This window comes from Lampris incognitus, chromosome 8 (assembly GCF_029633865.1).
Source record: "Lampris incognitus isolate fLamInc1 chromosome 8, fLamInc1.hap2, whole genome shotgun sequence".
NCBI classification, from domain to species: Eukaryota; Metazoa; Chordata; class Actinopteri; order Lampriformes; family Lampridae; genus Lampris; species Lampris incognitus.
In genome coordinates this window covers 61,158,387-61,185,076 of record NC_079218.1, presented here as the reverse complement: position 1 = coordinate 61,185,076, position 26,690 = coordinate 61,158,387, and the positions used below count along the sequence as shown (strand labels likewise).

General features: G+C 48.1%; 1 protein-coding gene across 2 annotated transcripts in view; it reads right to left on the bottom strand.

The window, feature by feature from the left end:
• LOC130116828 (A disintegrin and metalloproteinase with thrombospondin motifs 2-like) overlaps positions 1-26,690 on the bottom strand; it is a 304,782-nt gene that overhangs the window by 259,680 nt on the left and 18,412 nt on the right. For both annotated transcript variants that reach the window (XM_056284894.1, XM_056284895.1), the window contains exon 2: positions 11,686-12,182. In XM_056284894.1, the coding sequence (XP_056140869.1) occupies positions 11,686-12,182 (497 nt within the window). The remainder of the gene's footprint in view (positions 1-11,685; positions 12,183-26,690) is intronic.

The window sequence follows — 26,690 nt, the reverse complement described above, 5'->3', positions numbered from 1 at the left end:
AGTGCATAATTACATTGATACTAGTGTAATAATTACATTGATACCAGTGCATAATTACATTGATACTATGATACCATTGCATAATTACATTGATACTAGTGTAATAATTACATTGATACCAGTGCATAATTACATTGATACTAGTGTAATAATTACACTGATACTAGTGCATAATAACATTGATACTAGTGTAATAATTACATTGATACTAGTGCATAATTACATTGATACTAGTGCATAATTACATTGATACTAGTATAATAATTACAGATCTTCCAGTGTAATAAGTACAGCTATTCTAGAGCAAAATTAAAGTGTATTTTTGAGCCTTATTATTATTAGAAGCTGTGTTGTTTGTGTTGCTGAGGTTGTTTTACATTCTTCCCCCTGTGTCTGTTAACACAATGATTAGGAGCAGCGCTCCTCTATTGTGTTCTCCTGCTCTGCATTTATACACAACACTCTGATGTACCAAACTACTGCACCATTAAACACAACTGAATAACTAATCGACCACTTTGCAACAAAGTTTTTATTCGGTTGATAGAAATAAAATAAATAAAAATCTCCCAGCTTTTAGTAGACAACATCGCAACTGTTAGGCTAATGCCTACCAAACCACTTTTACACATATCATAATATTAGAAATAACAAAATGAACAACAGCAGCTTATTAGCTGTACAGCCAGATGCCTCAAGGTATTTTCTTTAAAAAACATTCAAGCGTAGCCTGTGCTCAACAGCCCACACATCATCACACCAGTTTGTAGTTAACAAACAGCAAAAAGAGACACATGAATGAATCACTTGGCCTACTGAAAACTTCTGTGGCGGAAGAGGATGTTGCTGACCGACTGTGGTCCCAGGCCTGTGGAAGAAGATATTGCTGACTGACTGTGGTCTCAGGCCTGTGGAAGAAGAAGATGTTGCTGACCGACTGTGGTCCCAGGCCTGTGGAAGAAGATATTGCTGACTGACTGTGGTCTCAGGCCTGTGGAAGAAGAAGATGTTGCTGACTGACTATGGTCTCAGGCCTGTGGAAGAAGAGGATGTTGCTGACTGACTGTGGTCTCAAGCCTGTGGAAGAAGAGGATGTTGCTGACTGACTGTGGTCCCAGGCCTGTGGAAGAAGATGTTGCTGACTGACTGTGGTCTCAGGCCTGTGGAAGAAGAGGATGTTGCTGACTGACTGTGGTCTCAGGCCTGTGGAAGAAGAGGATGTTGCTGACTGACTGTGGTCCCAGGCCTGTGGAAGAAGATGTTGCTGACTGACTGTGGTCTCAGACCTGTGGAAGAAGAGGATGTTGCTGACTGACTGTGGTCCCAGGCCTGTGGAAGAAGAGGATGTTGCTGACTGACTGTGGTCCCAGGCCTGTGGAAGAAGAGGATGTTGATGACTGACTGTGGTCTCAGGCCTGTGGAAGAAGAGGATGTTGCTGACTGACTGTGGTCTCAGGCCCGGTGGAAGAAGAAGATGTTGCTGACTGACTGTGGTCTCAGGCCTGTGGAAGAAGAGGATGTTGCTGACTGACTGTGGTCTCAGGCCTGTGGAAGAAGATGTTGCTGACTGACTGTGGTCTCAGGCCTGTGGAAGAAGATGTTGCTGACTGACTGTGGTCTCAGGCCTGTGGAAGAAGAGGATGTTGCTGACTGACTGTGGTCTCAGGCCTGTGGAAGAAGAAGATGTTGCTGACTGACTGTGGTCTCAGGCCTGTGGAAGAAGAGGATGTTGCTGACTGACTGCAGTCCCAGGCCAGTAAGGGAAGAGGATGTTCCTGACTGACTGCAGTCCCGGGCCTGTGGAGGAAGAGGATGTTGCTGACTGAGTGCAGTCCCAGACCTGTGGCGGAAGAGGATGTTGCTGTCTGACTGCGGTCCCAGGCCTGTGGAGGAAGAGGATGTTGCTGACTGAGTGTGGTCCCAGACCTGTGGCGGAAGAGGATGTTGCTGTCTGACTGCGGTCCCGGGCCTGTGGAAGAAGAGGATGTTGCTGACTGACTGCAGTCCCGGGCCTGTGGAGGAAGAGGATGTTGCTGACTGAGTGTGGTTCCAGTCCTGTGGAGGAAGAGAAGGTTGCTGACTGACTGTGCACCCAGGCCTGTGGAGGAAGAGGATGTTGCTGACTGAGTGCAGTCCCAGGCCTGTGGAGGAACAGGATGTTGCTGACTGAGTGCGGTTCCAGTCCCGTGGAAGAAGAGGATGTTGCTGACTGACTGTGGTCCCAGACCTGTGGAGGAAGTGGATGATGCAGACTGACTGTGGTCCCAGACCTGTGGAGGAAGAGAAGGTTGCTGACTGACTGCGGTCCCAGGCCTGTGGAGGAAGAGGATGTTGCTGACTGACTGTGGTCCCAGGCCTGTGGAGGAAGTGGATGATGCAGACTGACTGTGGTCTCAGGCCTGTTGAAGAAGAGGATGTTGCTGACTGACTGCGGTCACAGGCCAGTAGAGGAAGAGGATGTTGCTGACTGACTGCAGTCCCGGGACTGTGGAGGATGAGGATGTTGCTGACTGAGTGCGGTTCCAGTCCTGTGGAGGAAGAGGATGTTGCTGACTGACTGCGGTTCCAGTCCCGTGGAAGAAGAGGATGTTGCTGACTGACTGTGGTCCCAGACCTGTGGAGGAAGTGGATGATGCAGACTGACTGTGGTCCCAGGCCTGTGGAGGAAGAGAAGGTTGCTGACTGACTGCGGTCCCAGGCCTGTGGAGGAAGAGGATGTTGCTGACTGACTGTGGTCCCAGGCCTGTGGAGGAAGTGGATGATGCAGACTGACTGTGGTCTCAGGCCTGTTGAAGAAGAGGATGTTGCTGACTGACTGCGGTCACAGGCCAGTAGAGGAAGAGGATGTTGCTGACTGACTGCAGTCCCGGGACTGTGGAGGATGAGGATGTTGCTGACTGAGTGCGGTTCCAGTCCTGTGGAGGAAGAGGATGTTGCTGACTGACTGCGGTTCCAGTCCCGTGGAAGAAGAGGATGTTGCTGACTGACTGTGGTCCCAGACCTGTGGAGGAAGTGGATGATGCAGACTGACTGTGGTCTCAGGCCTGTGGGGGAAAAGAATGTTGCTGACTGACTGCAGTTCCAGTCCTGTGGAGGAAGAGGATGTTGCTGACTGAGTGCAGTTCCAGTCCTGTGGAGGAAGAGAATGTTGCTGACTGAGTGCGGTCCCAGTCCTGTGGAGGAAGAGGATGTTGCTGACTGACTGCAGTCCCAGGCCTGTGGAGGAAGAGGATGTTGCTGACTGACTGCGGTCCCAGGCCTGTGGAAGAAGAGGATGTTGCTGACTGACTGTGGTCCCAGGCCTGTGGAGGAAGAGGATGTTGCTGACTGACTGTGGTCCCAGGCCTGTGGAGGAAGTGGTTGATGCAGACTGACTGTGGTCCCAGGCCTGTGGAAGAAGAGGATGTTGCTGACTGACTGTGGTCCCAGGCCTGTGGAGGAAGAGGATGTTGCTGACTGAGTGCGGTTCCAGTCCTGCGGAGGAAGAGGATTTTGCTGACTGACTGTGGTCCCAGGCCTGTGGAGGAAGTGGATGTTGCAGACTGACTGCGATCCCAGGCCTGTACGCCTCTCTTCCAAGATACGCCCACAGATACTAAATGTCCTCTCTGACAGCGCACTAGATTCAGGGATGATCATGGTGACAAGTGCCAGTTTTCTCTGTTGAACTGACACCATTGAAGCACACTGTCTGGGTCAGGGTTGTCCGGCACTCGGATGCTAAGATATTCCACTATTTCATCATCAACAGGCTTTGGTGTTGAAACGCAGGATGACTCGTCTTCCTAGTTTGTAACTTGGTCTGAGCTTTGTTTTCTGGCTGGTGGTGGCTCATCCTCTGCTGCGGCCGGGACCAGGACAAACTGCATCTGGTGGATAATTTCCTTTGCACTGTTGGACTGGATTGTTTTAAAAGTCTTAAAAACTAATTTTTATAAAATGACTTTTAATTAGAGTTTATTTTGTTTTATGCTCTTATTCATTTATTTATTCTTCAGGTTTTTAATTCATTATCTTTTATCTGTTTCTATTCCTTGACTGCATTGAACTTATTCTAATGTGTAACTGAACCGTATATTTTCTGTTTTTATGTCTGTGAAGTACTCTGTAAACTTATTTTTGAAAAGTGCTGTATATAACGTTTATTATTGTTATTTTATTAGCAGGCCTGGGCTTTTTCACAAATATACAGAGACTAACAAGATCATTTTACAATAAGGCTACAAACAAGATATCCTACAACATAATATTCAAGACAATAGCCTATTTAAAGCATTCATATTACATATTATCACGTTGTCTCTTGCATCTGGGCCCAGCATCCGCAGCATCGCATTTTAGGAGTCAGGAGTGTTGCAGTCTTTTAAATCATGTGGCATGTTACCGTCCTGTACATCATGTGACGTGTTACCGTCCTGTACATCATGTGACGTGTTACCGTCCTGTACATCATGTGACGTGTTACCGTCCTGTACATCATGTGACGTGTTACCATCCTGTACATCATGTGGAGGGTTACAGTCCTGTATGTCATGTGGAGTGTTGCAGTCCTGTACATCATGTGGCGTGTTACCGTCCTGTACATCATGTGATGTGTTACCGTCCTGTACATCATGTGGCGTGTTACCGTCCTGTACATCATGTGGAGGGTTACAGTCCTGTATGTCATGTGGAGTGTTGCAGTCCTGTACATCATGTGACGTGTTACCGTCCTGTACATCATGTGGCGTGTTACCGTCCTGTACATCATGTGGCGTGTTACCATCCTGTACATCATGTGACGTGTTACCATCCTGTACATCATGTGGAGGGTTACAGTCCTGTATGTCATGTGGAGTGTTACCGTCCTGTACATCATGTGGAGGGTTGCAGTCCTGTATGTCATGTGGAGTGTTGCAGTCCTGTATGTCATGTGGCATGTTACCGTCCTGTACATCATGTGACGTGTTACCGTCCTGTACATCATGTGGCGTGTTACCGTCCTGTACATCATGTGACGTGTTACCGTCCTGTACATCATGTGACGTGTTACCATCCTGTACATCATGTGGAGGGTTACAGTCCTGTATGTCATGTGGAGTGTTGCAGTCCTGTACATCATGTGGCGTGTTACCGTCCTGTACATCATGTGATGTGTTACCGTCCTGTACATCATGTGACGTGTTACCGTCCTGTACATCATGTAGAGCGTTGCAGTCCTGTACGTCATGTGGGGTGTTGCAGTCCTGTACGTCATGTGGGGTGCTGCAGTCCTGTATGTCATGTGGAGTGTTGCAGTCTTGTACATCATGTGGAGTGTTGCAGTCCTGTACATCATGTGGGGTGTTGAAGTCTTGTACATCATGTGGGGTGTTGCAGTCCTGTACGTCATGTGGAGGGTTGCAGTCCTGTACGTCATGTGGAGGGTTGCAGTCCTGTACGTCATGTGGAGGGTTGCAGTCCTGTACGTCATGTGGAGGGTTGCAGTCCTGTACATCATGTGGAGGGTTGCAGTCTTGTACATCATGTGGGGTGTTGCAGTCCTGTACGTCATGTGGAGGGTTGCAGTCCTGTACGTCATGTGGAGGGTTGCAGTCCTGTACGTCATTTGGAGGGTTGCAGTCCTGTACATCATGTGGAGGGTTGCAGTCCTGTACATCACGTGGAGGGTTGTAGTCCTGTACATCATGTGGAGGGTACAGTCCTGTACGTCATGTGGAGGGTTGCAGTCCTGTACATCATGTGGAGGGTTGCAGTCCTGTACATCATGTGGAGGGTTGAAGTCCTGTACATCATGTGGAGGGTTGCAGTCCTGTACGTCATGTGGAGGGTTGCAGTCCTGCACATCATGTGGAGGGTTGCAGTCCTGTACATCATGTGGGGTGTTGCAGTCCTGTACATCATGTGGAGGGGTACAGTCCTGTACATCATGTGGAGGGTTGCAGTCCTGTACATCATGTGGGGTGTTGCAGTCCTGTACATCATGTGGATGGGTACAGTCCTGTACATCATGTGGAGGGTTGCAGTCCTGTACATCATGTGGAGGGTTGCAGTCCTGTACGTCATGTGAAGGGTTGCAGTCCTGTACGTCATGTGGAGGGTTGCAGTCCTGTACATCATGTGGAGGGTTGCAGTCCGGTATCGGTGCGGGAGCCATGAGTTCGCCTCCCGGCTTCCGACAAGATGGCGGCGCGCAGCGGCTCAGTGCTCTTCTTGTCGGTGCGTTTTATGGCTGTCTTTGTATGTTTTGTTGCTCGTCTTGACGACATTCTGCTGGGCGAACAACATCTACAGCCGATTCGATCTCCTAAAGATAGGACCACAGAACGAGCAGTCTGTTTCTGCAGAGTTTCTCCGCTCCCATGACTCACCGGCGGACGTAACCAGGAGTCCGGGTTCTCCGTGGTTTACCATCCCCGCTGACAGGGGGCGGAGGCGGCGCAGGGACAGTAGGCAAAAGCGAGGCTGTAGAGCCGGCGTGTTGGCGAGGCTAAGGAGGCGGCCACACAAACCGCCGCTCCCTAGTATTTTCCTAACCAACGCTAGATCCCTCGCAAATAAGATGGACGAAGCTTAAGTTACAGGAAAGCAGAATCCATCCTGTCTGACAGCACCACCCCCTGCACCTAGAGTAACACACCTTGCCTTCTGGTTCCCGCTTCAAATACCCAGTAGTCAAAACCAGTAGACACAAACACCCCTTCATTCCCTCAGCCATCTCACTGCTAAACCCCAACAGTAAAGGTAATGCCAGCTCCACCTGGATACACGCTGTTAACACTGTTTACTGTTGCATTGCTTTTTGTTGGCTTTGTTCTCCTCACTACATGTTGTAGCTATTTGCCTTATGTGTTCTGTGGAGTGTTTGTGTGTTTAAATGTTGTCAATGCTACACAACAATTTCCCCTCTGGGGACAAATAAAACGTACTTGACTTGACTAGTGCCCATCAGTTCTTCCAGACGTGAGGCACACACATTGCCGACCTCGGAGAGCAAGGGATGGAGGGATGCTGCTTGGCAGTGTTCAATGAGTCGGACGGACCACAGCAGAGCAATGCGCTCGGAATGGAGTTGTTGGACTCAAGGTCATTAGCAGCATCCTTGAATACCCTGAGGAACGCAACCACTGTTTTCAAAGTGTTTGCGTTGATCTGCGCAATTCTTTCCCACTGGTTATTGGTCACCAGTAACGTGGAGATCTCCTCATGCTGTTGCAGTGTGGAATCCAGCACATCATTCATCATCTGTATTCCATCGGGTCTCAATGGATTGCTCGAGGGATTTCTTCAAGCGGCTCTGCAGACCTGAATTCTTGAAATATTTGACCAATTTGTTGCATTGGTCAACAGTTCAGACAGCTCGGGTGTCTTGGCCAAAATGTCTGGGGCAAATGCACTCGTCAGGGCGGCGTTCAGGATGTGCGCATTGCAGTTGAGCCTGGTGTGTCCACGCAGGGCAGTAATTATGTTGGTTCCAGGGTCAGTGACAAACGCAACACGGCCAACTAGCAGTTACGCGTCTGTTCCAAACGCATGGAGTTTCCCAAACAGCCGGTTGCTGATGTTCTCCCCTGGTTTTGACACACCATCTTCGAAGGGAGATGCAAACACCACCCTCGAAACGAGACGGAAATCGTTGTCTGCGTAATGAATGGTGCTGGATAAGAATCGTGTTTTGTGGTAATCCTCAGTCCATATATCTGTTGTGACGGCACATCCATATGTTTCGACGATGGGCTTTATCTCCGTTGCCACTGGCGCCTGCAGTGCCTGAGCTCTCCCCTCCACATTTGTCAGTTAGACATAGGTTACACATTTTACTGCTGGTTGAATATGTTTTGTTCTTTGAGAGGATTTTCCAGGTGGTTGAACAATTAATGTCTCTGTCCACCAATGACCAAATATAAGGGCTTAAACATGTGACATTCTTAAACGGTTGTTTGTAAAGCTACACGTGTGCATAAAACCTCTTTTTGAATGTTCCCTCTGTTAGACCCACGTATGTCTCTACGCCATTGTTCGCCGTTGTCCTCTCTCGTCACCGCAGCTTGGCAGATACCTCCCTTCATCTGGCATTTTCCCTCGAGGGGGCAGGAGTCGTCCACACAGCAGTTGCAGTTGGGGGAGTCCGGTTGTGATGAAGGTGTCATTTGTCATTGGTTTGTTGATGATCCTTGTGTTGTGGGGCGATATTATGTGTTGCATGTTAGGCATGCAGCTGTAACTCATGTTGATGGTGTTCCTGTTGAATATCTTCCTCAGTTGATGGTCCTCAGCAAGAGGGCCATCAACTGAGGTCCTTAGATGTCCGGTGATTCAGTAATAATGCAGCATATCTATGTGTTAAATGGTGTATGGTTATAAGTTAACTGTTAACTAAGAAGCTTTGCGAAGCTACAGCAGCATAATATAGACAACACGGTGCTCTTGGTGTGTCTCTCATCCGTGTGTTGCAACATGCAGTCTGTGCTACGACCAACGCTGGAAACCTTTCTTTAAAACTGTTTCAGTGTAATTATAGGGTAAAGGAATGTGCTGGTCGTAGCACAGACTAAACTTTTGGAGAAGTGCTTCACCCCAGACCATCAACTGAGGAAGATATTCAACAGGAACGCCATCAACATGAGTTACAGCTGCATGTCTAACATGCGACACATAATATCGTCCCACAACACAACACTCATCAACAAAACAATAACACCTTCATCACAACCGGACGACCCCAACTGCAACTGCCGTGTGAACGACTCGTGCCCCCTCGAGGGGAAATGCCAGACGAAGGGAGGTATCTACCAAGCTACGGTGACGAGAGAGGACAACGACAAAACAGAGACATACGTGGGTCTAACAGAGGTGGACAGAAACATTAATTATTCAACCACCTGGAAAATCCTCTCAAAGAACATAGTATATTCAACCAGCAGTAAAATGTGTAACCTATGTCTAACTGACAAATATTTTATCATCTGCAAACCACAAATATCTACATTGAATAACAGCAATGAACTGACCAGCGGTTGCAGACATAGAAATCAGCACCCATTTTGTAATTATAAATAAATCATGACAACGTTGAATTGGCGACACTAAATTGTCCCTAGGAAAGAATGTGTGAGTGTGTGTGTGTGTGGGCCCTATGATAGCCTGGCGGCCTGTCCAGGGTGTCTCCCCGCCTGCTGCCAATGACTGCTGGGTAGGCTCCAGCATCCCCGCGACCCTCAGAGCAGGATAAGCAGTTAAGACAATGGATGGATGGAATGGATGGATGGAAAAGACAACTATCCCCCCCCCCCATTTGAACCGTTAGCGATCACGTGTTTTTGAATTTTTTAATGTTGCACCTCTCCCTTCGCCACTGGACGTTGAGCACGTGATGTGCATGACGAGGCAGTAAATGATATGTTCTTTAGCAAGTAGCTTTATTGACAGCTGGTGATTGCTTATGGCATGAAACAGGCTTGTACTGTCTCATAAAGAATTTACTTGACTCACTGGATTTATATATATATATATAAAATCCAGCAGCTAGCCATGCAGTCTGCATTTACAAACATTTGTAAATGAATGGGTCGTTCTGAAGAGCTCAGTGAATTCAAGCGTGGTACCGTCATAGGATGCCACCTCTGCAATAAGTCAGTTTGTGAAATTTCTGCCCTGCTAGATATTCCACGGTCAGTTGTAAGTGGTACTATTGAAAAGTGGAAGCGTTTAGGAACAACAGCAACTCAGCCATGAAGTGGCAGACCACGTAAAGTCACACAGCGGAGTCAACGAGTGCTGAGGTGCATAGTGCGTAAAAGTCGCCAACACTCTGTTGACTCAATAACTGCAGAGATCCAAACTTCCTCTGGCATTAACATCAGCACAAAAACTGTGCTCCAGGAGCTTCATGGAATGGGTTTCCATGGCCAAGCAGCTGCATGCAGGCCTTACATCACCAAGCACAATGCCAAGCGTGGGATGGAGTGGTGTAAAGCACGCTGCCACTGGACTCTGGGGCAGTGGAAACGTGTTCTGTGGAGTGATGAATCATGCTTCTCTGTCTGGCAGTCTGATGGACGAGTCTGGGTTTGGTGGATGCCAGGAGAACGTTACCTGCCTGACTGCATTGTGCCAACTGTAAAGTTTGGTGGAGGAGGGATAATGGTATGGGGTTGTTTTTCAGGTATGCTGAAGCATTAAGATTTCCCTTCACTGGAACTAAGGTGACTAACCCGACAAAGCCCCTGGTACAGCGAGCGCACCCCTGGTATACCAATACTGTGATTGTGTTGAACTGCGCCCCTGGTACACCAAGGGCGCTTCTGGTACACCAAGACATTTTGGATAATTCTATGCTTCCAACTTTGTGGGGACAGTTTGGGGAGGGAGGGCCCTTTTCTGTTCCAGCATGACTGTGCCCCAGTGCACAAAGCAAGGTCCATTAAGACATGGTTGGTTGACTTTGGTGTGGAAGAACTTGACTGGCCCGCACAGAGCCCTGACCTCAACCCCATCGAACACCTTTGGGATGAACTAGAACGGAGATGCGAGCAATGCCTTCTCGTCCAACATCAGTGCCTGACCTCACAAATGCTCTTCTGGATGAATGGGCAAATATTCCCACAGACACACTCCAAAATCTTGCGGCAAGCCTTCCTAGAAGAGTGGAAGTTGTTATAGCTGCAAAGGGGGGACCTGCAGTCACTGTATTGTTTATAAGGGTGGGGACACCTGCAGTCACTGGATTGTTTGTAAGGGTGGGGCTACCTGCAGTCACTGGATTGTTTATAAGGGTGGGGACACCTGCAGTCACTGGATTGTTTGTAAGGGTGGGGGTACCTGCAGTCACTGTATTGTTTATAAGGGTGGGGACACCTGCAGTCAGGTGAGACTGAAGAAGTCACTTAGATGCTGATGAAATGTTTCTCTCAATAAACGTGTCCACATGAACTGATTCACGTTTCTGTGATTTCCTTACTTGGGTTATTGAGCATGCATCAAGACATTACTATTAAAACATGATATTGAGATGACCCAGACACTCTAAATGTAGTAATATGTATAGAGCAGCGGTGTAACCATGTGCCATGGAGAGCCATTTGTGTGCAGGTTTTCATTCCAGCCAGACTCCACACCAGGTGGTTTCACTGATGCAGTCTTCCTCTTTGGTTGAAGGGTTGCTAATCACTGAAATCACCTGCTGTGGAGTCCAGCTGCAATGAAAACCTGCATACACATGGCTCTCCATGGCACATGGTTAGCCACCCCTGGTATAGTGTATCGTCTATACGTATAGTTATATGTATACCGTCCCAGGTGGTAAAAACAGTAGTGACAGAGCCACTTCCTACAGTGGGATTAATGTCTGATTTCCACAACTGGTTTAAATCAGTCCTTTCTCCTCACAGCGTAAAAGGTTGAGGAACAATCAACACAGTGTCTTTTTCCTTCATAGTTAGCTAGAGGTCAGAGGTCATGCTTAGCTGGAGGTCAGAGGTCATGTCTAACATGTTAGCTTTGTTTGATGTTATAACCTAACAGCCAGCAGAAATAAACATTTGGATTCACAGTTTCTCATTTGGCCGACACTCCAGAGACACTTGTAAGAGATTCAAACTACAATGACTCTACTGGTAACAGACAGACTGACTGACTGACAAACTGACAGGCAGACATAAACAGACAGATATGAGATATGCGATATTGAAAGACAGACAGACATACCAGGCCGTCACAGTTGCTAATAGCGACCACGGTGTCTGGTAGGTGGGCGACCTCTCCAGCGTAGAAGCACGTGTTGCCATCTAGAGGCTGCCAGCGGCTCTGTCCAGACTCCTGCTGCCACTCCAGCCGGGCCCCCGGAGCCACCAGCCGCCTGTTCAGATGCAGTCGAAGGTGCAACTCCCGTCCGAAGACGGTGACGTTGTAGTAGACAGTCTCTCTGTCCTCTTCCCTGTCTCTCTGTCCCATTCTCTCCTTCCTCTCATTCCTCCTCTCCCCGCTCCTCGGCCCGCCCCCTAAATGGGATAGGGGTATGTCTGCCTGCATTGGAGGCGTGTCTACCTGTGTTGTGGGTGGGTCCGAATGGTGGGCGTGTCTCTTTCTGCGGACGTGTCTCGGCAGGTGGTGCGCAGAGACTGAGTGAGAGAGAAACCGCCCTTCAGAGTCGGTCCTGACCGGCCGAATGACACCAAACTCTGACAGAACCTGATGGAGAGAGTCTGGAGGAGAGAGAGAGAGAGAGTCAAACAGTGTCCTAAATGATGGCTGTTATTTAGAGCAGCGTTTCCCAACCCAGTCCTTAAGGAACCCCTATCCTGCAGATTTTCATTGTAACTCTGCATAGGTAGCCCTGCTTGTACTTACTCAACCAATCATTACATTATATTACATTACAGTCATTTAGCCGACGATTTTATCCAAAGCGACTTACAATAAGTGCATAATTTAATGTAGGAAATCAGGAGAACTACTAGTCATCAGAGGTCATAAGTGCATCTTCGCTCTAAACAAGCATCTAAGAGCAAAACCAGTGCTAAAGTAAAAGTGGGAGAAAGAGATTTTTTTTTTTTACTGAGTGAATACAATAAGTGCTACGAGCAAGTAACAGGGTAGTAGTTCTTGAAGAGGTGAGTTTTCAACCTGCGCTGAAAGATGGGCAGCGACTCCGCTGTCCTGACATCAGTAGAGAGTTCATTCCACCACTGTGGGGCCAGGACAGAAAAGAGCCGTGACTGGGTCGATCGGCAGCAGGGGCCTCTGAGCAACGGGGCAACCAGGCGTCCCGAGGCAGCAGAGCGAAGTGGTCGGGCGGGGGTGTAGGGCTTGACCATGGCGTGGAGATAGGAAGGAGCTGTTCCTTTCACTGCCCTGTAGGCTAGCACCAGAGTCTTAAACTGGATGCGAGCAGCTACTGGGAACCATTGTAGGGAAATGAGAAGGGGAGTTGTGTGGGAGAACTTAGGCAGTTGAACACCAGACGAGCTGCAGCTTTCTGAACAAGCTCCAGAGGTGTGATGGCCGACGCTGGGGCGCCAGCAAGGAGGGAGTTGCCGTAGTCCAGCCGGGAGATGACCAGAGCCTGGATGAGCACCTGTGCCATCTTGTTGGTGAGGAATGGGTGAATCCTCCTAATATTATAGAGGAGAAATCTGCAGGAGCGAGCAACCGATGTAATCTTTGCAGCAAACGACAGTTGGTTGTCCAGAATCACACCCATATTCCTCGCAGTCCAAGTTGGCGTCATCACGGTGTTGTCAATGGTGATGGTCAGGTCTCGGTGCAGGCAACCTTTCCCTGGGAGGAACATCAGCTCTGTCTTGTCCAAATTGAGCTTCAGGTGGTGTGTCGCCATCCACTCCGAGATGCTAGTCAAGCACGCAGCAATACGTGTCTCTACTTGTGTGTCAGAGGGAGGGAAGGACAATATCAACTGGGTGTCATCGGCATAACAATGGTAAGAGAAGTCATCCGAGCGAATAACAGAACCCAGGGATGTCGTGTACATGGAGAACAGGAGAGGACCCAGAACCAAACCTTGTGGAACGCCTGTAGTCAGTATGCAAGGCTCCGACACAGATCCCCTCCATGTCACCTGGTAGGAGCGACCCGTCAGGTAGGATGCAAACATTGAGAGTGCAGAGCCTGTGACACCCAGCCCCTCGAGGGTAGAGAGGAAGCTCTGGTGGTTCACTGTGTCGAACGCAGCTGACAGGTCCAGGAGTATCAGGACAGAGGAGAGAGAGTTTGCTCTCACAGAGTGCAGCGATTCTATCACTGCAAGGAGGGCTCTCTCTGTCGAGTGACCCACCCTGAACCCAGACTGGTTGGGGTCCAGGAGGTGTTTCTGGTGGAGGTACAAAGAAAGTTGGTTAAAGACAACACGTTTGAGAGTTTTGGATAAAAAGGATAGAAGGGAAACCGGTCTGTAGTTTTTGACGTCAGAGAGGTTAAGTGACGGTTTCTTGAGAAGGGGGGTGACTCTAGCAGTCTTGAAGGCAGATGGAAAGCATCCTGCCTGGAGGGAGGTGTTTATGAGGTGGGTTAGAAAGGCAAGGCGTTCAGATGCTATAGACTGAAGAAGAGGGGAGGGGACCGGGTCAAGGGAGCATGTCGTGGGGCGACTGGGTGTGATGAGGTTGAGGACCTCCTCTGGGGAGAGGGGCACTGGCGTAACATATTTATTATGAGCCCTGGTGCAAGCAACCCTCGTAGACGCCCCCCCTGTCTCTCTCTCACTCGCTCACACACACACACCACCACCACCATAGGTGGGTTTAGTAAGTAATTTTAGTAATTTATTTGTATAGCACCTTTCACAGATATACAATCACAAAGTGCTTCACAGCATAAAATATAACAAATAAAATAGAAATATCAAAGTAACAGATAAAGTTTACACAAATTAGTTATTGTAAAGGTCAGTACGTCAAAGATTGGCTACAATTCAGAACCACGGAGAGCGGACGCGCCACGGACAGAGTTCGGAAACCTAAACAGACGGTCTCTAAATCAAATCAGTCGACAAGGCAATGAAACAAGTCAACAAAGCAACTAGGCTGTAATATAGCTAATAGCCTTGTCATTCGACAGTAACAGGGGAGCACACATCAGACTCAAAACCTGGTAGATTGCAGGGTTTGGCACGCACGCAGCACACATTGCAGCTTTCCTTTTTTCCTTGCTCTCCTTCCTCTTTTTACATCCACTTTCATGTGTGTAACTCATGCTAGCTTGCTTGATTTTATTTTTCTAACGTTACTTAGGTAGGCTAGATAGGTAAATGATATTGCACGCGCTAAACAAGCTATCATCACATGCTCAAAACAGACACCTAACATTGGACTAGGACAATGCATGCAGAAATATTGACGGGCCCCCCCTAGCGACGGGCCCTGGTGCCACTGCACCGGCTGCACCACCTATATTTACGCCAGTGGAGAGGAGATTGAGGTGGGACAGAGTGGGACGTGGAGAGGTGAGGGAGGGTGCAGAGGGCTGGCGAGTGCAAGGAGTGCTAACTGGGTGGTGAGAAAAGGATGATCTGATGTCATTTACCTTCTTGTCAAAGAAGTTAGTGAAGTCATCAGGGAAAAGGGAGGAAGCAGGAGGAGGAGGAGGTGGGGGTTGAAGAAGTGTAGAGAAGGTTTCAAAGAGTTTCTTACGATTAGAAGCAGAGGATTGGATTTTAGAGCGATAGAAGGCAGCTTTAGCAGCAGAAAAGGAGGAGGAGAAAGTGGAAAGAAGAGATTGGAAGTTGAGAAGGTCCTCTGGGAGTTTGCCTTTTCTCCACTTGCACTCTGCCACTCTTAGGCTCCGTCTGTCAGTACATACTGAGTCGGACAGCCAAGGGGCAGGTGGAGTTGGGCGTGCAGGCCTGGAGGTGAGGGGACAGAGATTGTCCAGAGAAGAGGAGAGGGTAGAGAGAAGAAGATCAGTAGCAGTGTCAGGGGGTAGGAGAGAGAAAGATTCAGGTGTAGGGAGGATAGAGGTAACAGAGGAAGAAAGATCAGTGGCGGAGAGAGAGTGGAGGTGTCTACGGGTGGAAACCATGTGGGTAGGGGGAGGGACTGAGGGGGGTGAAGCGAGGGAGAGAGAGCAGGACATGAAATAGTGGTCAGAGAGCTGGAGGGGAGTAACAAAGAGATTGGAAATAGGACAGTGTCTAGTAAAGATAAGGTCATCGGTGCCTGTCGAGGTGGCAACCTAAGAACCCGCTGGTGGACACCTGCAGTGAGGGAAGCCGTCAGGCTGAGGAAGGATGCCTTTCAGACTTGGTTGGCCCAGGGGTCTCCTGAAGCAGCAGACAGATACTGGGAGGCCAGAAGGGCTGCCGCTTCAGCGGTCGCGGAAGCAAAAACTCAGGTGTGGGAGGAGTTTGGCGAGGCTATGGAGGAGGACTTTCGGTTGGCCTCAAGGAAGTTCTGGCAAACCATCCGGCGACTCAGGAAGGGGAAGCAGGGCTTGACTCAGGCTGTGTTCAGCCGGGGAGGGGAACTGTTCACCCCGACTGGGGATGCTGTCACGCAGTAGAAAGAGCACTATGAGGAGCTCCTGAACCCCACTAACATGTCCTCAGTGGAGGAGGTAGAGTCTGAAGACTCGGGGGAAGCCCCACCCATATCCCTGGCACATGTCTCTGAGGTAGTTAAGAAGCTCGTCGATGCCAAGGCGCTGGATGTCAATGAGATTAGCCCTGAGATGCTGAAGGCTCTGGACATTAGGCGCTTTTCCACGGTAGGGCCGAATGGTTACCAGGGCAGCTTCGTTTCGTTCCGTGCTGCTACGGACTCCTGGGAATGGTTACCGCTTCTGTTTCCATTTGTCAGTCTGTTAAGGAAGTATCTAGCGAGGACAGCAAGTGACGCAGATGCCGAAGGCTCTGGACATTGTTGGGCTGTCTTGGTTGACACACCTCTTCAGTGTCACGTGGAGGTCGGGGACAGTACCTGTGGAGTGGCAGACTGGGGCAGTGGCTCCCGTATTCAAAAAAGGGGACCGGAGGGTGTGCTCCAATTATCGGGGCTTCACATTGCTCAGCCTCCCTGGGAAAGTCTACTCTAGGGTGCTCGAAAGGAGGCTCTGACCGGTTGTCGAACCTCGGATCCAGGAGGAACAATGCAGATTCCGTCCTGGCTGTGGAACAACGGACCAACTCTTTACCCTTACGGAAGTGCTGAGGGGGGTAAGGAAGTTTGACCAGCCAGTCTACATGTGTTTTGTGGTCTTGGAGCAGGCTTACGACCGTGTACCTCGGGGCACTCTGTGGGGGGTACTGCGGGAGTATGGGGTACTGGGGCAGTAGCTACCAGCCATCCGGTCCTTGTATAACCAAAGTGAGACCTTTGTCCGCATTCTTCGCACAAAGTCAAACACGTTTTCGATGGGTGTTGGACTCCGCCAAGGTTGTCCCTTCTCTCTGATTCTGTTTGTGATATTCATGGACAGGATCTCAAGGCGCAGCCAAGGTGAGGAGTGTGTCCATTTTGGGAACCTCAGAATTTCCTCTCCGCTCTTCGCAGATGATGTGGTTTTGTTGGCTTCATCAGAACATGACCTCCAGCGCGCACTGGGGCAGTTTGCAGCTGAGTGTGAAATGGCTGGGATGAGAGTCAGCACCTCCAAGTCTGAGGCCATGGTTCTCTACCGGAAAATGGTGGATTACTCCCTCCGGGTTGGGGATGAGTTGTTGCCTCAAGTAAAGGAGTTCAAGTATCTCGGGGTCTTGTTCACGAGTGAGGATAGGATGGAGTGGGACATTGACAGGCGGATTTGTGCAGCATCATCAGTAATGTGGACGTTGTACCAGACCGTTGTGGTGAAGAGGGAGCTGAGCCGGAAGGCAAAGCTCTCAATTTACCAGCCAATCTTTGTTTCAACCCTCACCTATGGCCATGAGCTTTGGGTAGTGACCGAAAGGGTGAGCTCGCAGGTACAAGTTGCTGAAAGACGCATAGTAATGTAACCTTGCTAATTTGTTTTGTTTTTGTTTTTGGTCACTCTATGCTTTGTAGTTTTTCACTACAGTTACATACGAAAGAGTGCATGTAAGATTGAAGAAAAGTTTATGTTCAACCATCATATTTGGACTGAGAAGATTGCCTGGGAGGAATATCCAAGATAACTCTGCCGTTGGTTGAGAAGCAGGCTAAAGTGTTCTATGGTGTAAATAAAACATCAGTAAAAAGAACTGGAGTCTCGCATCCAATCAATGGGCGGCATAGTAGAACACTTCACTGCATCGGTGAAGGCTCCAAGATGAAGACGGACTAGCTGCAGGCCACATGGATGTCAAGCAGGCCGCATGTGGTAAAAGGAGGTGCCACATTTGGAACTGTTTCGTGTGAATCCAAGGTGCAAGTGGACAAGGCTACACAAGCAAGAACGTTGAAGAGGGTGTCTTGAAAGTAGCGCAAGTACTTGTTGACTGCCATTAAGTTTCTATCACGCAGACATTTCATCTGTGTTCTTCCTTAAAGCAACAGTGGACATTTTTTCCTGCAATTGATTATCTAGTAAGAATCAAAGAGACTGAGTAGATAAGTAAATTCAGCGTTCTCCAAGTTGATTAACGTTAGGTTTAACATCAAAGTATTGTATACAATTTCATACAAGTGAGTTTTTCATATTTAGACTGTGCCAAGATTATTTATACTTTATTATTTGCCATTTTATTACTCATTGTGTTACTATGACACTGTGGTGTTTGATGTGCATTTATGCAAAGGTTAAGCTAAAGTAATCTAAAGGATTTATATTTACATTTCATTTCATTTCCAACATAACATTTTATTTCATATTTGCACATATTTAGAGAACAGAATACATTTCATTCAAATTTCAACCCAATTAACACCATGAGCATTTAACATGTCACACACAAAAGAAAGTACTGTTCTGCCAACTGAAGAGGTCACCCATGGCGACCTTCAAGAACATGCTGACGCAGAGCAGACTCCCCTATCACAACAAGCTGATGCCTGTGAGCAAGTTCAAGTGACAGTACAAGACACACAATCTCAGGTTGGTGCGGAAGACACACAACAGCCTCCTGATATCAAAAGAAGCGTATGCACACGAAAGGTCACTGAAAAGGGAAAAGCTCTGTTAGATGAAAAATTGAACGATCTAAAGGTGAATTTTGTAAAGATGTACAGACGATGGAAGTGTCACATCAATGGCTTGAAACGGTCCATCAAGAATAACGATGCTGCCGATCTGACTGATGAGGCTGTAAATGCAATCAACACCATCCAAGTTGACATTGACAATACTTACCTCGAAATAAGAGCCATTTCAAGTCCTGAACCTGACATTCGGAGAATGAATGACACATGCCAGGCATTCACTATGATTGCAAATAAAAAGGCTCAACATTTCTGCAGTGGTAATGATTCAGAAGACATAGTGCCTTGGCCTGATGCTAAGTCAGTGTTTGACAACACAGTGTCCAGTATCTCCTCAGCTCAAACCAGTAAGTAAAAAACCCTCTTCCAAAGCATCCAGACACTCTTCCATCCTGTCACTGAGTGCAAAACAAGCAGCACTCCATCCCCATGTCGAACACCCAGCTATCCTCCCAAAAAAACACCATGTGTCTCGACTGCTAATAAAGCACTACCACGAGAAGGTTAAACATCAGGGTCGTGGAATGACCATCAGTGAAATACACTCCAATGGGATTTGGATCCTGGGATGTAGTAGTGAAGTGTCATCCCTCATCTTCAAATGCATTAAATGCAGGAAATTCAGAAAGTGTAATCAAGAACAAAACATGGCCGACCTTCCACCTGAAAGGATGGAAGCTACTCCTCCATTTACATACAGTGGTATGGGCTGTTTCGGACCATTTTATGTTAAAGATGGAAGGAAAGAACTGAAGAGATATGGACTCCTTTTCACCTGCATGTGTTCACGAGCCATCCATATTGAGGTAATTGCATGACCTTTCCACTGATGCCTCCCTTAATGTGTTGTGCTGCTTTATTGCTATAAGGGGTAATGTAAGTGAACTACAAAGTGACCAAGGCTCAAACTTTGTGGGTGCACGCAACGAACTCCCGGAATTGATGAAAGGGATAGAGCAAGAACGTGTGAAAGAACAAGGATGCAGATTCGTCATGAACCCACCTGCTTCCAGTCACATGGGCAGTGTCTGGGAGAGACAGATACGTACCGTGAGAAGTGTCCTCACATCCATCCTAGACCAGTCTGCTGGAAGATTAGACAGCTCTTCATTAAGAACCTTCCTATACGAAGTGATGGCTATAGTGAATAGTCGACCGTTGACCACAGAACACCTCAATGATCCATCAGGACCAGAACCCCTAACTCCAAACCATATATTGCAATGAAGTCGTCAATCATCGCACCACCACCTGGAGAGTTCATAAGGCAAGATCTCTATCTTCGGAAGAGATGGAAGAGAGTTCAATTCTTGTCCAATGAATTTCGGACCAGGTGGAGGAAGGAGTATTTGCTAAACCTGCAACAAAGAAGCAAATGGAACAAGGACAAGAGAAATTCTAAAGTGAATGACATTGTCCTGTTGCAAGATGATGCCATGCCAAGAAATCAGTGGAAGTTGGCAAAGGTCGTCGAGGTCTTCAGAGGAGCTGACGGAAAGGTCAGAAAACTCAAACTGTTACTTAGTGACACAACACTAGACAGTAAAGGCACTCGCACAACTAAGTCAGTGTACTTAGGAAGGTCCATACACAAAACGGTACTATTGCTTGAAGCTGAGTAAAGGATTAACTCTTCAATAAGAGTGTTTTGGTTTTCAAAGTATATTTGTTTATTTACATCAATGTCTTATAAGGTCCTGTTAACAATGTCAAGTTTCATTGAGAATCACACATTGTGTGATGGTGGGAGTGTAATTGCAGCCGTTCTATGTGCTTTTATTTGAAATACTTGCCTTTATTTTGACATTCTCAAACCCGGAAGTAGTGCATGTTAATTCCGTAAACTTCAGACAAGGACTGAGACGTGCCTGTAGTAGTGCTGTAACCGTGCTAGTTTGCTTTGTTTTTGGTCACTCTATGCTTTGTAGTTTTTCACTACAGTTACATACGAAAGAGTGCATGTAAGATTGAAGAAAAGTTTATGTTTTAGCATCGTATTTGGACTGAGAAGATTGCCTGGGAGGAACATCCAAGATAACTCTGCCGTTGGTTGAGAAGCAGGCTAAAGTGTTCTATGGTGTAAATAAAACATCAGCAAAAAGAACTGGAGTCTCGCATCCAATCAATGGGCGGCATAATGAGTTTCCTCGGTAGAGTGTCTGGGCTCAGCCTCAGACATAAGGTGAGGAGCTTGGACATCCGGAGGGTGCTCAGAGTAGAGTCGTTGCTCCTTCGCATCGAAAGGAGCCAGTTGAGGTGGTTCGGGCATCTCATTAGGATGCCTCCTGGACGTCTTCCTTTGGCGGTATACCGGGCACGGCCAACTGGGAGGAGACTCCGGGGTAGACCCAGAACTCGCTAGAGGGCGTTGCTGGGGAGAGGGACGTCTGGAGTGCCCTACTTAACTTGCTGCCACCGCGACCTGACCCCGTAGAAGCGGCTGATGATGAATGAATGAATGAACGAATTAACTTTGAAAAAAGCATCATAATATCAAACTTAGTTTGTAGGATGATCAAAGCTATGCTAAGATATCTGTTCCACACCACTTAATAGAACTTTTGCAAAAGGAAAAAGCAAAGATTTTAAAAGAAATTTATTTTTATTTTTTTCAAAATTTCAAAAGCCGAAAGTGCCTCAGATTGAAGAATCGCCTTTCTATTGTTTTAAACATCAGTTTAATGTGTCCAAAAGTTGTTTTATCAGCCCTGTTGGTTTGTCTGACGACTCACTAGTATTGGTTTGTGTCTTCAGAACGTGTGGAAAGGAGGCGGGGCCTCCAGGGAAGCTGGCGCTTAAGAGTTGGCTCCCGGTACAGACGCGGTGTAAGGAGGCGGGGCCTCCAGGGAAGCTGGCGCTTAGAGTTGGCTCCAGGTACAGACGCCGTGTAAGGAGGCGGGGCCTCCAGGGAAGCTGGCGCTTAGAGTTGGCTCCCGGTACAGACGCGGTGTAAGGAGGCGGGGCCTCCAGGGAAGCTGGCGCTTAGAGTTGGCTCCCGGTACAGACGCGGTGTAAGGAGGCGGGGCCTCCAGGGAAGCTGGCGCTTAGAGTTGGCTCCAGGTACAGACGCCGTGTAAGGAGGCGGGGCCTCCAGGGAAGCTGGCGCTTAGAGTTGGCTCCCGGTACAGACGCGGTGTAAGGAGGCGGGGCCTCCAGGGAAGCTGGCGCTTAGAGTTGGCTCCCGGTACAGACGCGGTGTAAGGAGGCGGGGCCTCCAGGGAAGCTGGCGCTTAGAGTTGGCTCCCGGTACAGACGCAGTGTAAGGAGGCGGGGCCTCCAGGGAAGCTGGCGCTTAGAGTTGGCTCCCGGTACAGACGCAGTGTAAGGAGGCGGGGCCTCCAGGGAAGCTGGCGCTTAGAGTTGGCTCCCGGTACAGACGCAGTGTAAGGAGGCGGGGCCTCCAGGGAAGCTGGCGCTTAGAGTTGGCTCCCGGTACAGACGCAGTGTAAGGAGGCGGGGCCTCCAGGGAAGCTGGCGCTTAGAGTTGGCTCCCGGTACAGACGCAGTGTAAGGAGGCGGGGCCTCCAGGGAAGCTGGCGCTTAGAGTTGGCTCCCGGTACAGACGCAGTGTAAGGAGGCGGGGCCTCCAGGGAAGCTGGCGCTTAGAGTTGGCTCCCGGTACAGACGCAGTGTAAGGAGGCGGGGCCTCCAGGGAAGCTGGCGCTTAGAGTTGGCTCCCGGTACAGACGCAGTGTAAGGAGGCGGGGCCTCCAGGGAAGCTGGCGCTTAGAGTTGGCTCCAGGTACAGACGCAGTGTAAGGAGGCGGGGCCTCCAGGGAAGCTGGCGCTTAGAGTTGGCTCCCGGTACAGGCGCAGTGTAAGGAGGCGGGGCCTCCAGGGAAGCTGGCGCTTAGAGTTGGCTCCCGGTACAGGCGCAGTGTAAGGAGGCGGGGCCTCCAGGGAAGCTGGCGCTTAGAGTTGGCTCCCGGTACAGACGCAGTGTAAGGAGGCGGGGCCTCCAGGGAAGCTGGCGCTTAGAGTTGGCTCCCGGTACAGACGCAGTGTGTCCCGATGAGCGAACACGGAAACGGACGTTCCCAGTCGTGCTGCTTGAATGTAGGCCTTGGTGTGTAACGGTGATACAAACAAGGGCGCGCTACCAGTGTAACAGGCCACACAACTGAGAACATACTCATATGCAGACAAGGACTGTAGTTATTAATCACATTTATCAACAACAACTTCCCCGCTAGCATACTGCCGCCGCCCCCCCACCCCCACGAGCTTTATAAACTAGATTACCGGCACATATATGTGCAGTTACCGAATAATGGCGCTAAGATCTGGTTTGCCGTTATAAATGTCAGTACGTACCTTTGCGCATTTACGCACAGCAGTAAACAGGTAGTATGGGTGAAGAAGAGTGAAAACAGGAGAGGAAAACCCCGCCGTCTTAACATCAACCACACACCCGAATAACTGAACTAGACTTTACGTCACCGGATCGTAACACGGCAGCCGGTGCGTTCAGGGACAGTCTGTAAATAACAGCTCCGGTGACTTCACCTAGATGGGACCAAGTAAGCTGCTATGGTGACGAAGCAAACTCAACCTAACTTATTACACAACTATGTAGGCTCTCTAACAAAATGTGTAAAACCCAATAGTGCCTATTGGCATTTCAACACAGCCTTACTAGAGGATGAAAACGCCGAGGACACTTTTGTCTGATTTTGGAGAAACCACCAAAGTAAAAAAATCTGATTTTGTGTCTGTACAACAGTGGTGTGGGATACTGGAAAAGTCCAAATAAGACAACCGTGTCAACACTACATTACACTCGGAATGTCAGACGAACCGTAATGAGTTCAGTGAAAGCTCTGGAGTCTGAAGTGGAGGAACTCCAGGGCTCGGCTGAGGCCACAGGGGACCAACACCATACTGAGGCACTCGCAGCGGAAAGGTCTCGTTGAAACAACCTGCTGGGTGTTTCAGCTCAGGGCGCTTTGGTCAGGTCCCGCTTTCAACATGTAGCCCACATGGATGTCCCATCACACTCTTTATTCTGGCCCCTGTATACAAGTTAGCGTGTTTTGATATAAGTATTTAAACCTCTGTGGATTTAGTAGAGCCGCCATTTGGCCAGAGACCAGGCAGTGGAGAGATCGAGTATTACTTCCACTTCCATCCCTTTGATTTCGCCCTTGATTTGGCACAATCTGTGAGTATATCGACAATTAGACATTCCTGTGTTGATGTCATTGATTATTTTTGATAAATCCATTTATTGTATGCGTTTACTCACCTCATAGTTTATGCTAGCAAAGCACATGTGAGTATGCTAGCTGCTGTTAATCTGGCCATAGCTAACTGTATTTTGCAGCCATAATCATTGTTAAATATGTACCTTACTACCTTGGTGATTTGTTTTATGTACATTTTATTACATAATGTAGTCAAACAGTGTACATTTATGTCAGTGTATAATATAACTTGATCATTTGTGTTATTTCATTGTCATACTCTACATTAATTCATTCATTTGTGTTTCTTTATTCTTGTATCTGTTACAGTTTCACAAAAATACTTCTACTAAAGACACCTGCACCTTGACTTTATGCTGCTCCACAGAGTATGCAGGGCGGGAAAGCTCCTGGAATTGATGGTCTACCTGTAGATTTTTACAAATCTTTCTGGTCGGTGGTTAGGGGGGGCAGGGATCTGCTGGCAGTGCTAATGATAGTCTCGCCAGAGGGCATCTGCCATTAAGCTGTAGGAGGGCGGTTCTCACCTTGCTGCCCAAGAAAGGTGACCCACAGTCCATTAAAAACTGCAGGCCTGGCTGTCACTGCTTTGCACTGATTATAAGCATCTCTCAAAAGTGTTAGCAACCAGACTGAGTAAAGTGATGGGACAGGTGATTCATTGTGACCGGACCTGCTGTGTACCTGGCAGGTTGATTTCAGTTAACATCATTCTGATTTGAGGCTTTTTAGAGATCTGTAAGCCTCAACGCCGGCATCATATCAATTGATCAAGAAAACGCCTTTGATCGTGTTAAGCATGAATATCTGTGGCTCACATTGAGGGCCTGTGGTTTTGGTGCTGGCTTTATTAGCAAACTTAAGGCTGTGTATTATAACATTCAGTGTGTGCTGAAAAGTAATGGTGGTTAGAGTGCCACTTTTCAAATCCAAAGGGGAATTAGACAAGGCTGTGCCCTCTCTGGCATGTTGTATTCCCTAGCATTTGGGCCTTTGTTACAAAAACTTAGATGTGACCTTCAGGGTATAACTATCCCAGGTTGCAGTGCACCCTTAAAACTGTCAGCCTATGCAGATGATTTAGCAATTCTGGGGAACAGTCAGCAGAATATTGACATGTTGGTGAGGGACATCGTCCAGTTTGGCTTAATATCTTCAGCCAAAGTTAACTGGATCAAAAGCAAATCTGTCAGTGTTGGGGGTGCACTGGAGAAAAAGCTCAGTTTTCCTGGGGGGTTGATTTGGAAGGTGGGGGGGCTGAAATATCTAGGAGTGTTTCTGGGTGATCAGACTGTTGTTCTTAAAATCTGGGAAAACGTTCTTGAAAAGGTCAAAGGTCGGTTGGCAAAGTGGAAGCAGATTTTAACATAGATGTCCTAGAGATCGAGTCCTGATCACTAACAGCTTAATATCATTAATTTTATGGCATCGCCTGTCAGTTGATGATCCCCCACCAGACCTGCTGTCCAAGATCCAGGCTCTTCTCGTCAACTTCTTCTGGGACAAACTGCACTGGGTGCCTCAGAGTATGTTGTATCTGCCGAGGGTTGAAGGAGGGCAGGGCCTGACCCACCTGAGCAGCAGAGGGGCTACCTTCCATTTCCAGTTCCTACAAAAGTTTCTGTACGGTACTACTAAGTTAGTGTGGAGGTTGCTGGCTTGCACCATACTGAGTTAGCTAGGTGGCCTGGGGCTGAGCAGATCTTTGGTTTTGATGGACTTAAAGCAGCTTAACATCAAGGACCTACCTGACTTCTACTGTGGACTTCTACTGTGGGCTCTTCAAGGTGTGGAATTTGTTAAACAAAGAGAGACTGAGACAACACAGCTTTGTTTTGGCTGCTCCAGGAACCAATCATACATGGCATCCATTTCGATGCAGTCTGTCAAGTGGGGCCAACTCTGCTCAGGCTATTCTGTGTGTCTAACGTGGTGACCCTGGGACATGTGGTTCAGCTTGCAGGCTCAAACTTGGACAATACAGCTGCTCTTGTCTCCCGCTTAGAGCTGAGATCAACTCGTGTCCTCACTCTGCTGCTTAATAAATGGAGGGAAGCTCTCACAAGTGGTGAGCGGACTGTTGATCCAGTATTATAATGGCTCTGTTAGACCTTATGAGAAGGATGTTTTCCCTTCAATGAATATTTCCCCAGGTTTTAAGAACTGTACAGGACCTCTTTTAAAAAGTGAGAATCCGTCTGTTTTCTTTTCCGGATACAAATGTAAGGTCAGTGTACAAAATGTTTGTTAAAGTTCTGCACAGGGACAAATTACATGGTAAACCTGACACCCCATGGAGGACTCACTTAGGTCTGAGTGACAGTTCTGGTCCTGAGTGGAGAGCGCTGTACAAACCACCATTGGTCGGAAGAGCTGCACATCTGCAGTGGAGGGTTTTACATGGTGTCGTGGCTGTTAATGCTTTTGTCTCTGTTATTAATTCTGACATTAGCCACGAGTATCCATTTTGCTATAATGGTGAAACTGTCTTTCATTGTTTAATGGGATGTTGTCGACTGCTACCACTGTTTACATTACTGGAAAATGTTTTTGGGTTGTTTGGGGAGGTCTTTTCCAAACCTGTGTTCATTCTGCGGTCAAAGTGTGGAAAGTGTGGTCAGTGATGAATTGATAGATCAACACATGTCTACGGAGGAGAATGGTCTAACAGCTAAACGTAGTAAAAGAAAAATGTCTGACAAAGAGCAGGATGGTGCTGAGGCTAAGAAAGTGTTGCATGATTCATCTGATGAGGAATGTGAATGGATGCCATCACAAGAGGATGAAACCATTTTTTTATCCCCTTGAGAAAATAAGGAAAATTTTAACTGGAACTAAAGGGCAAAGGGCGGTTAAAACTGAAAAGTTCTTCCCTGATTTAAGATCTTTTGTCAGGTCT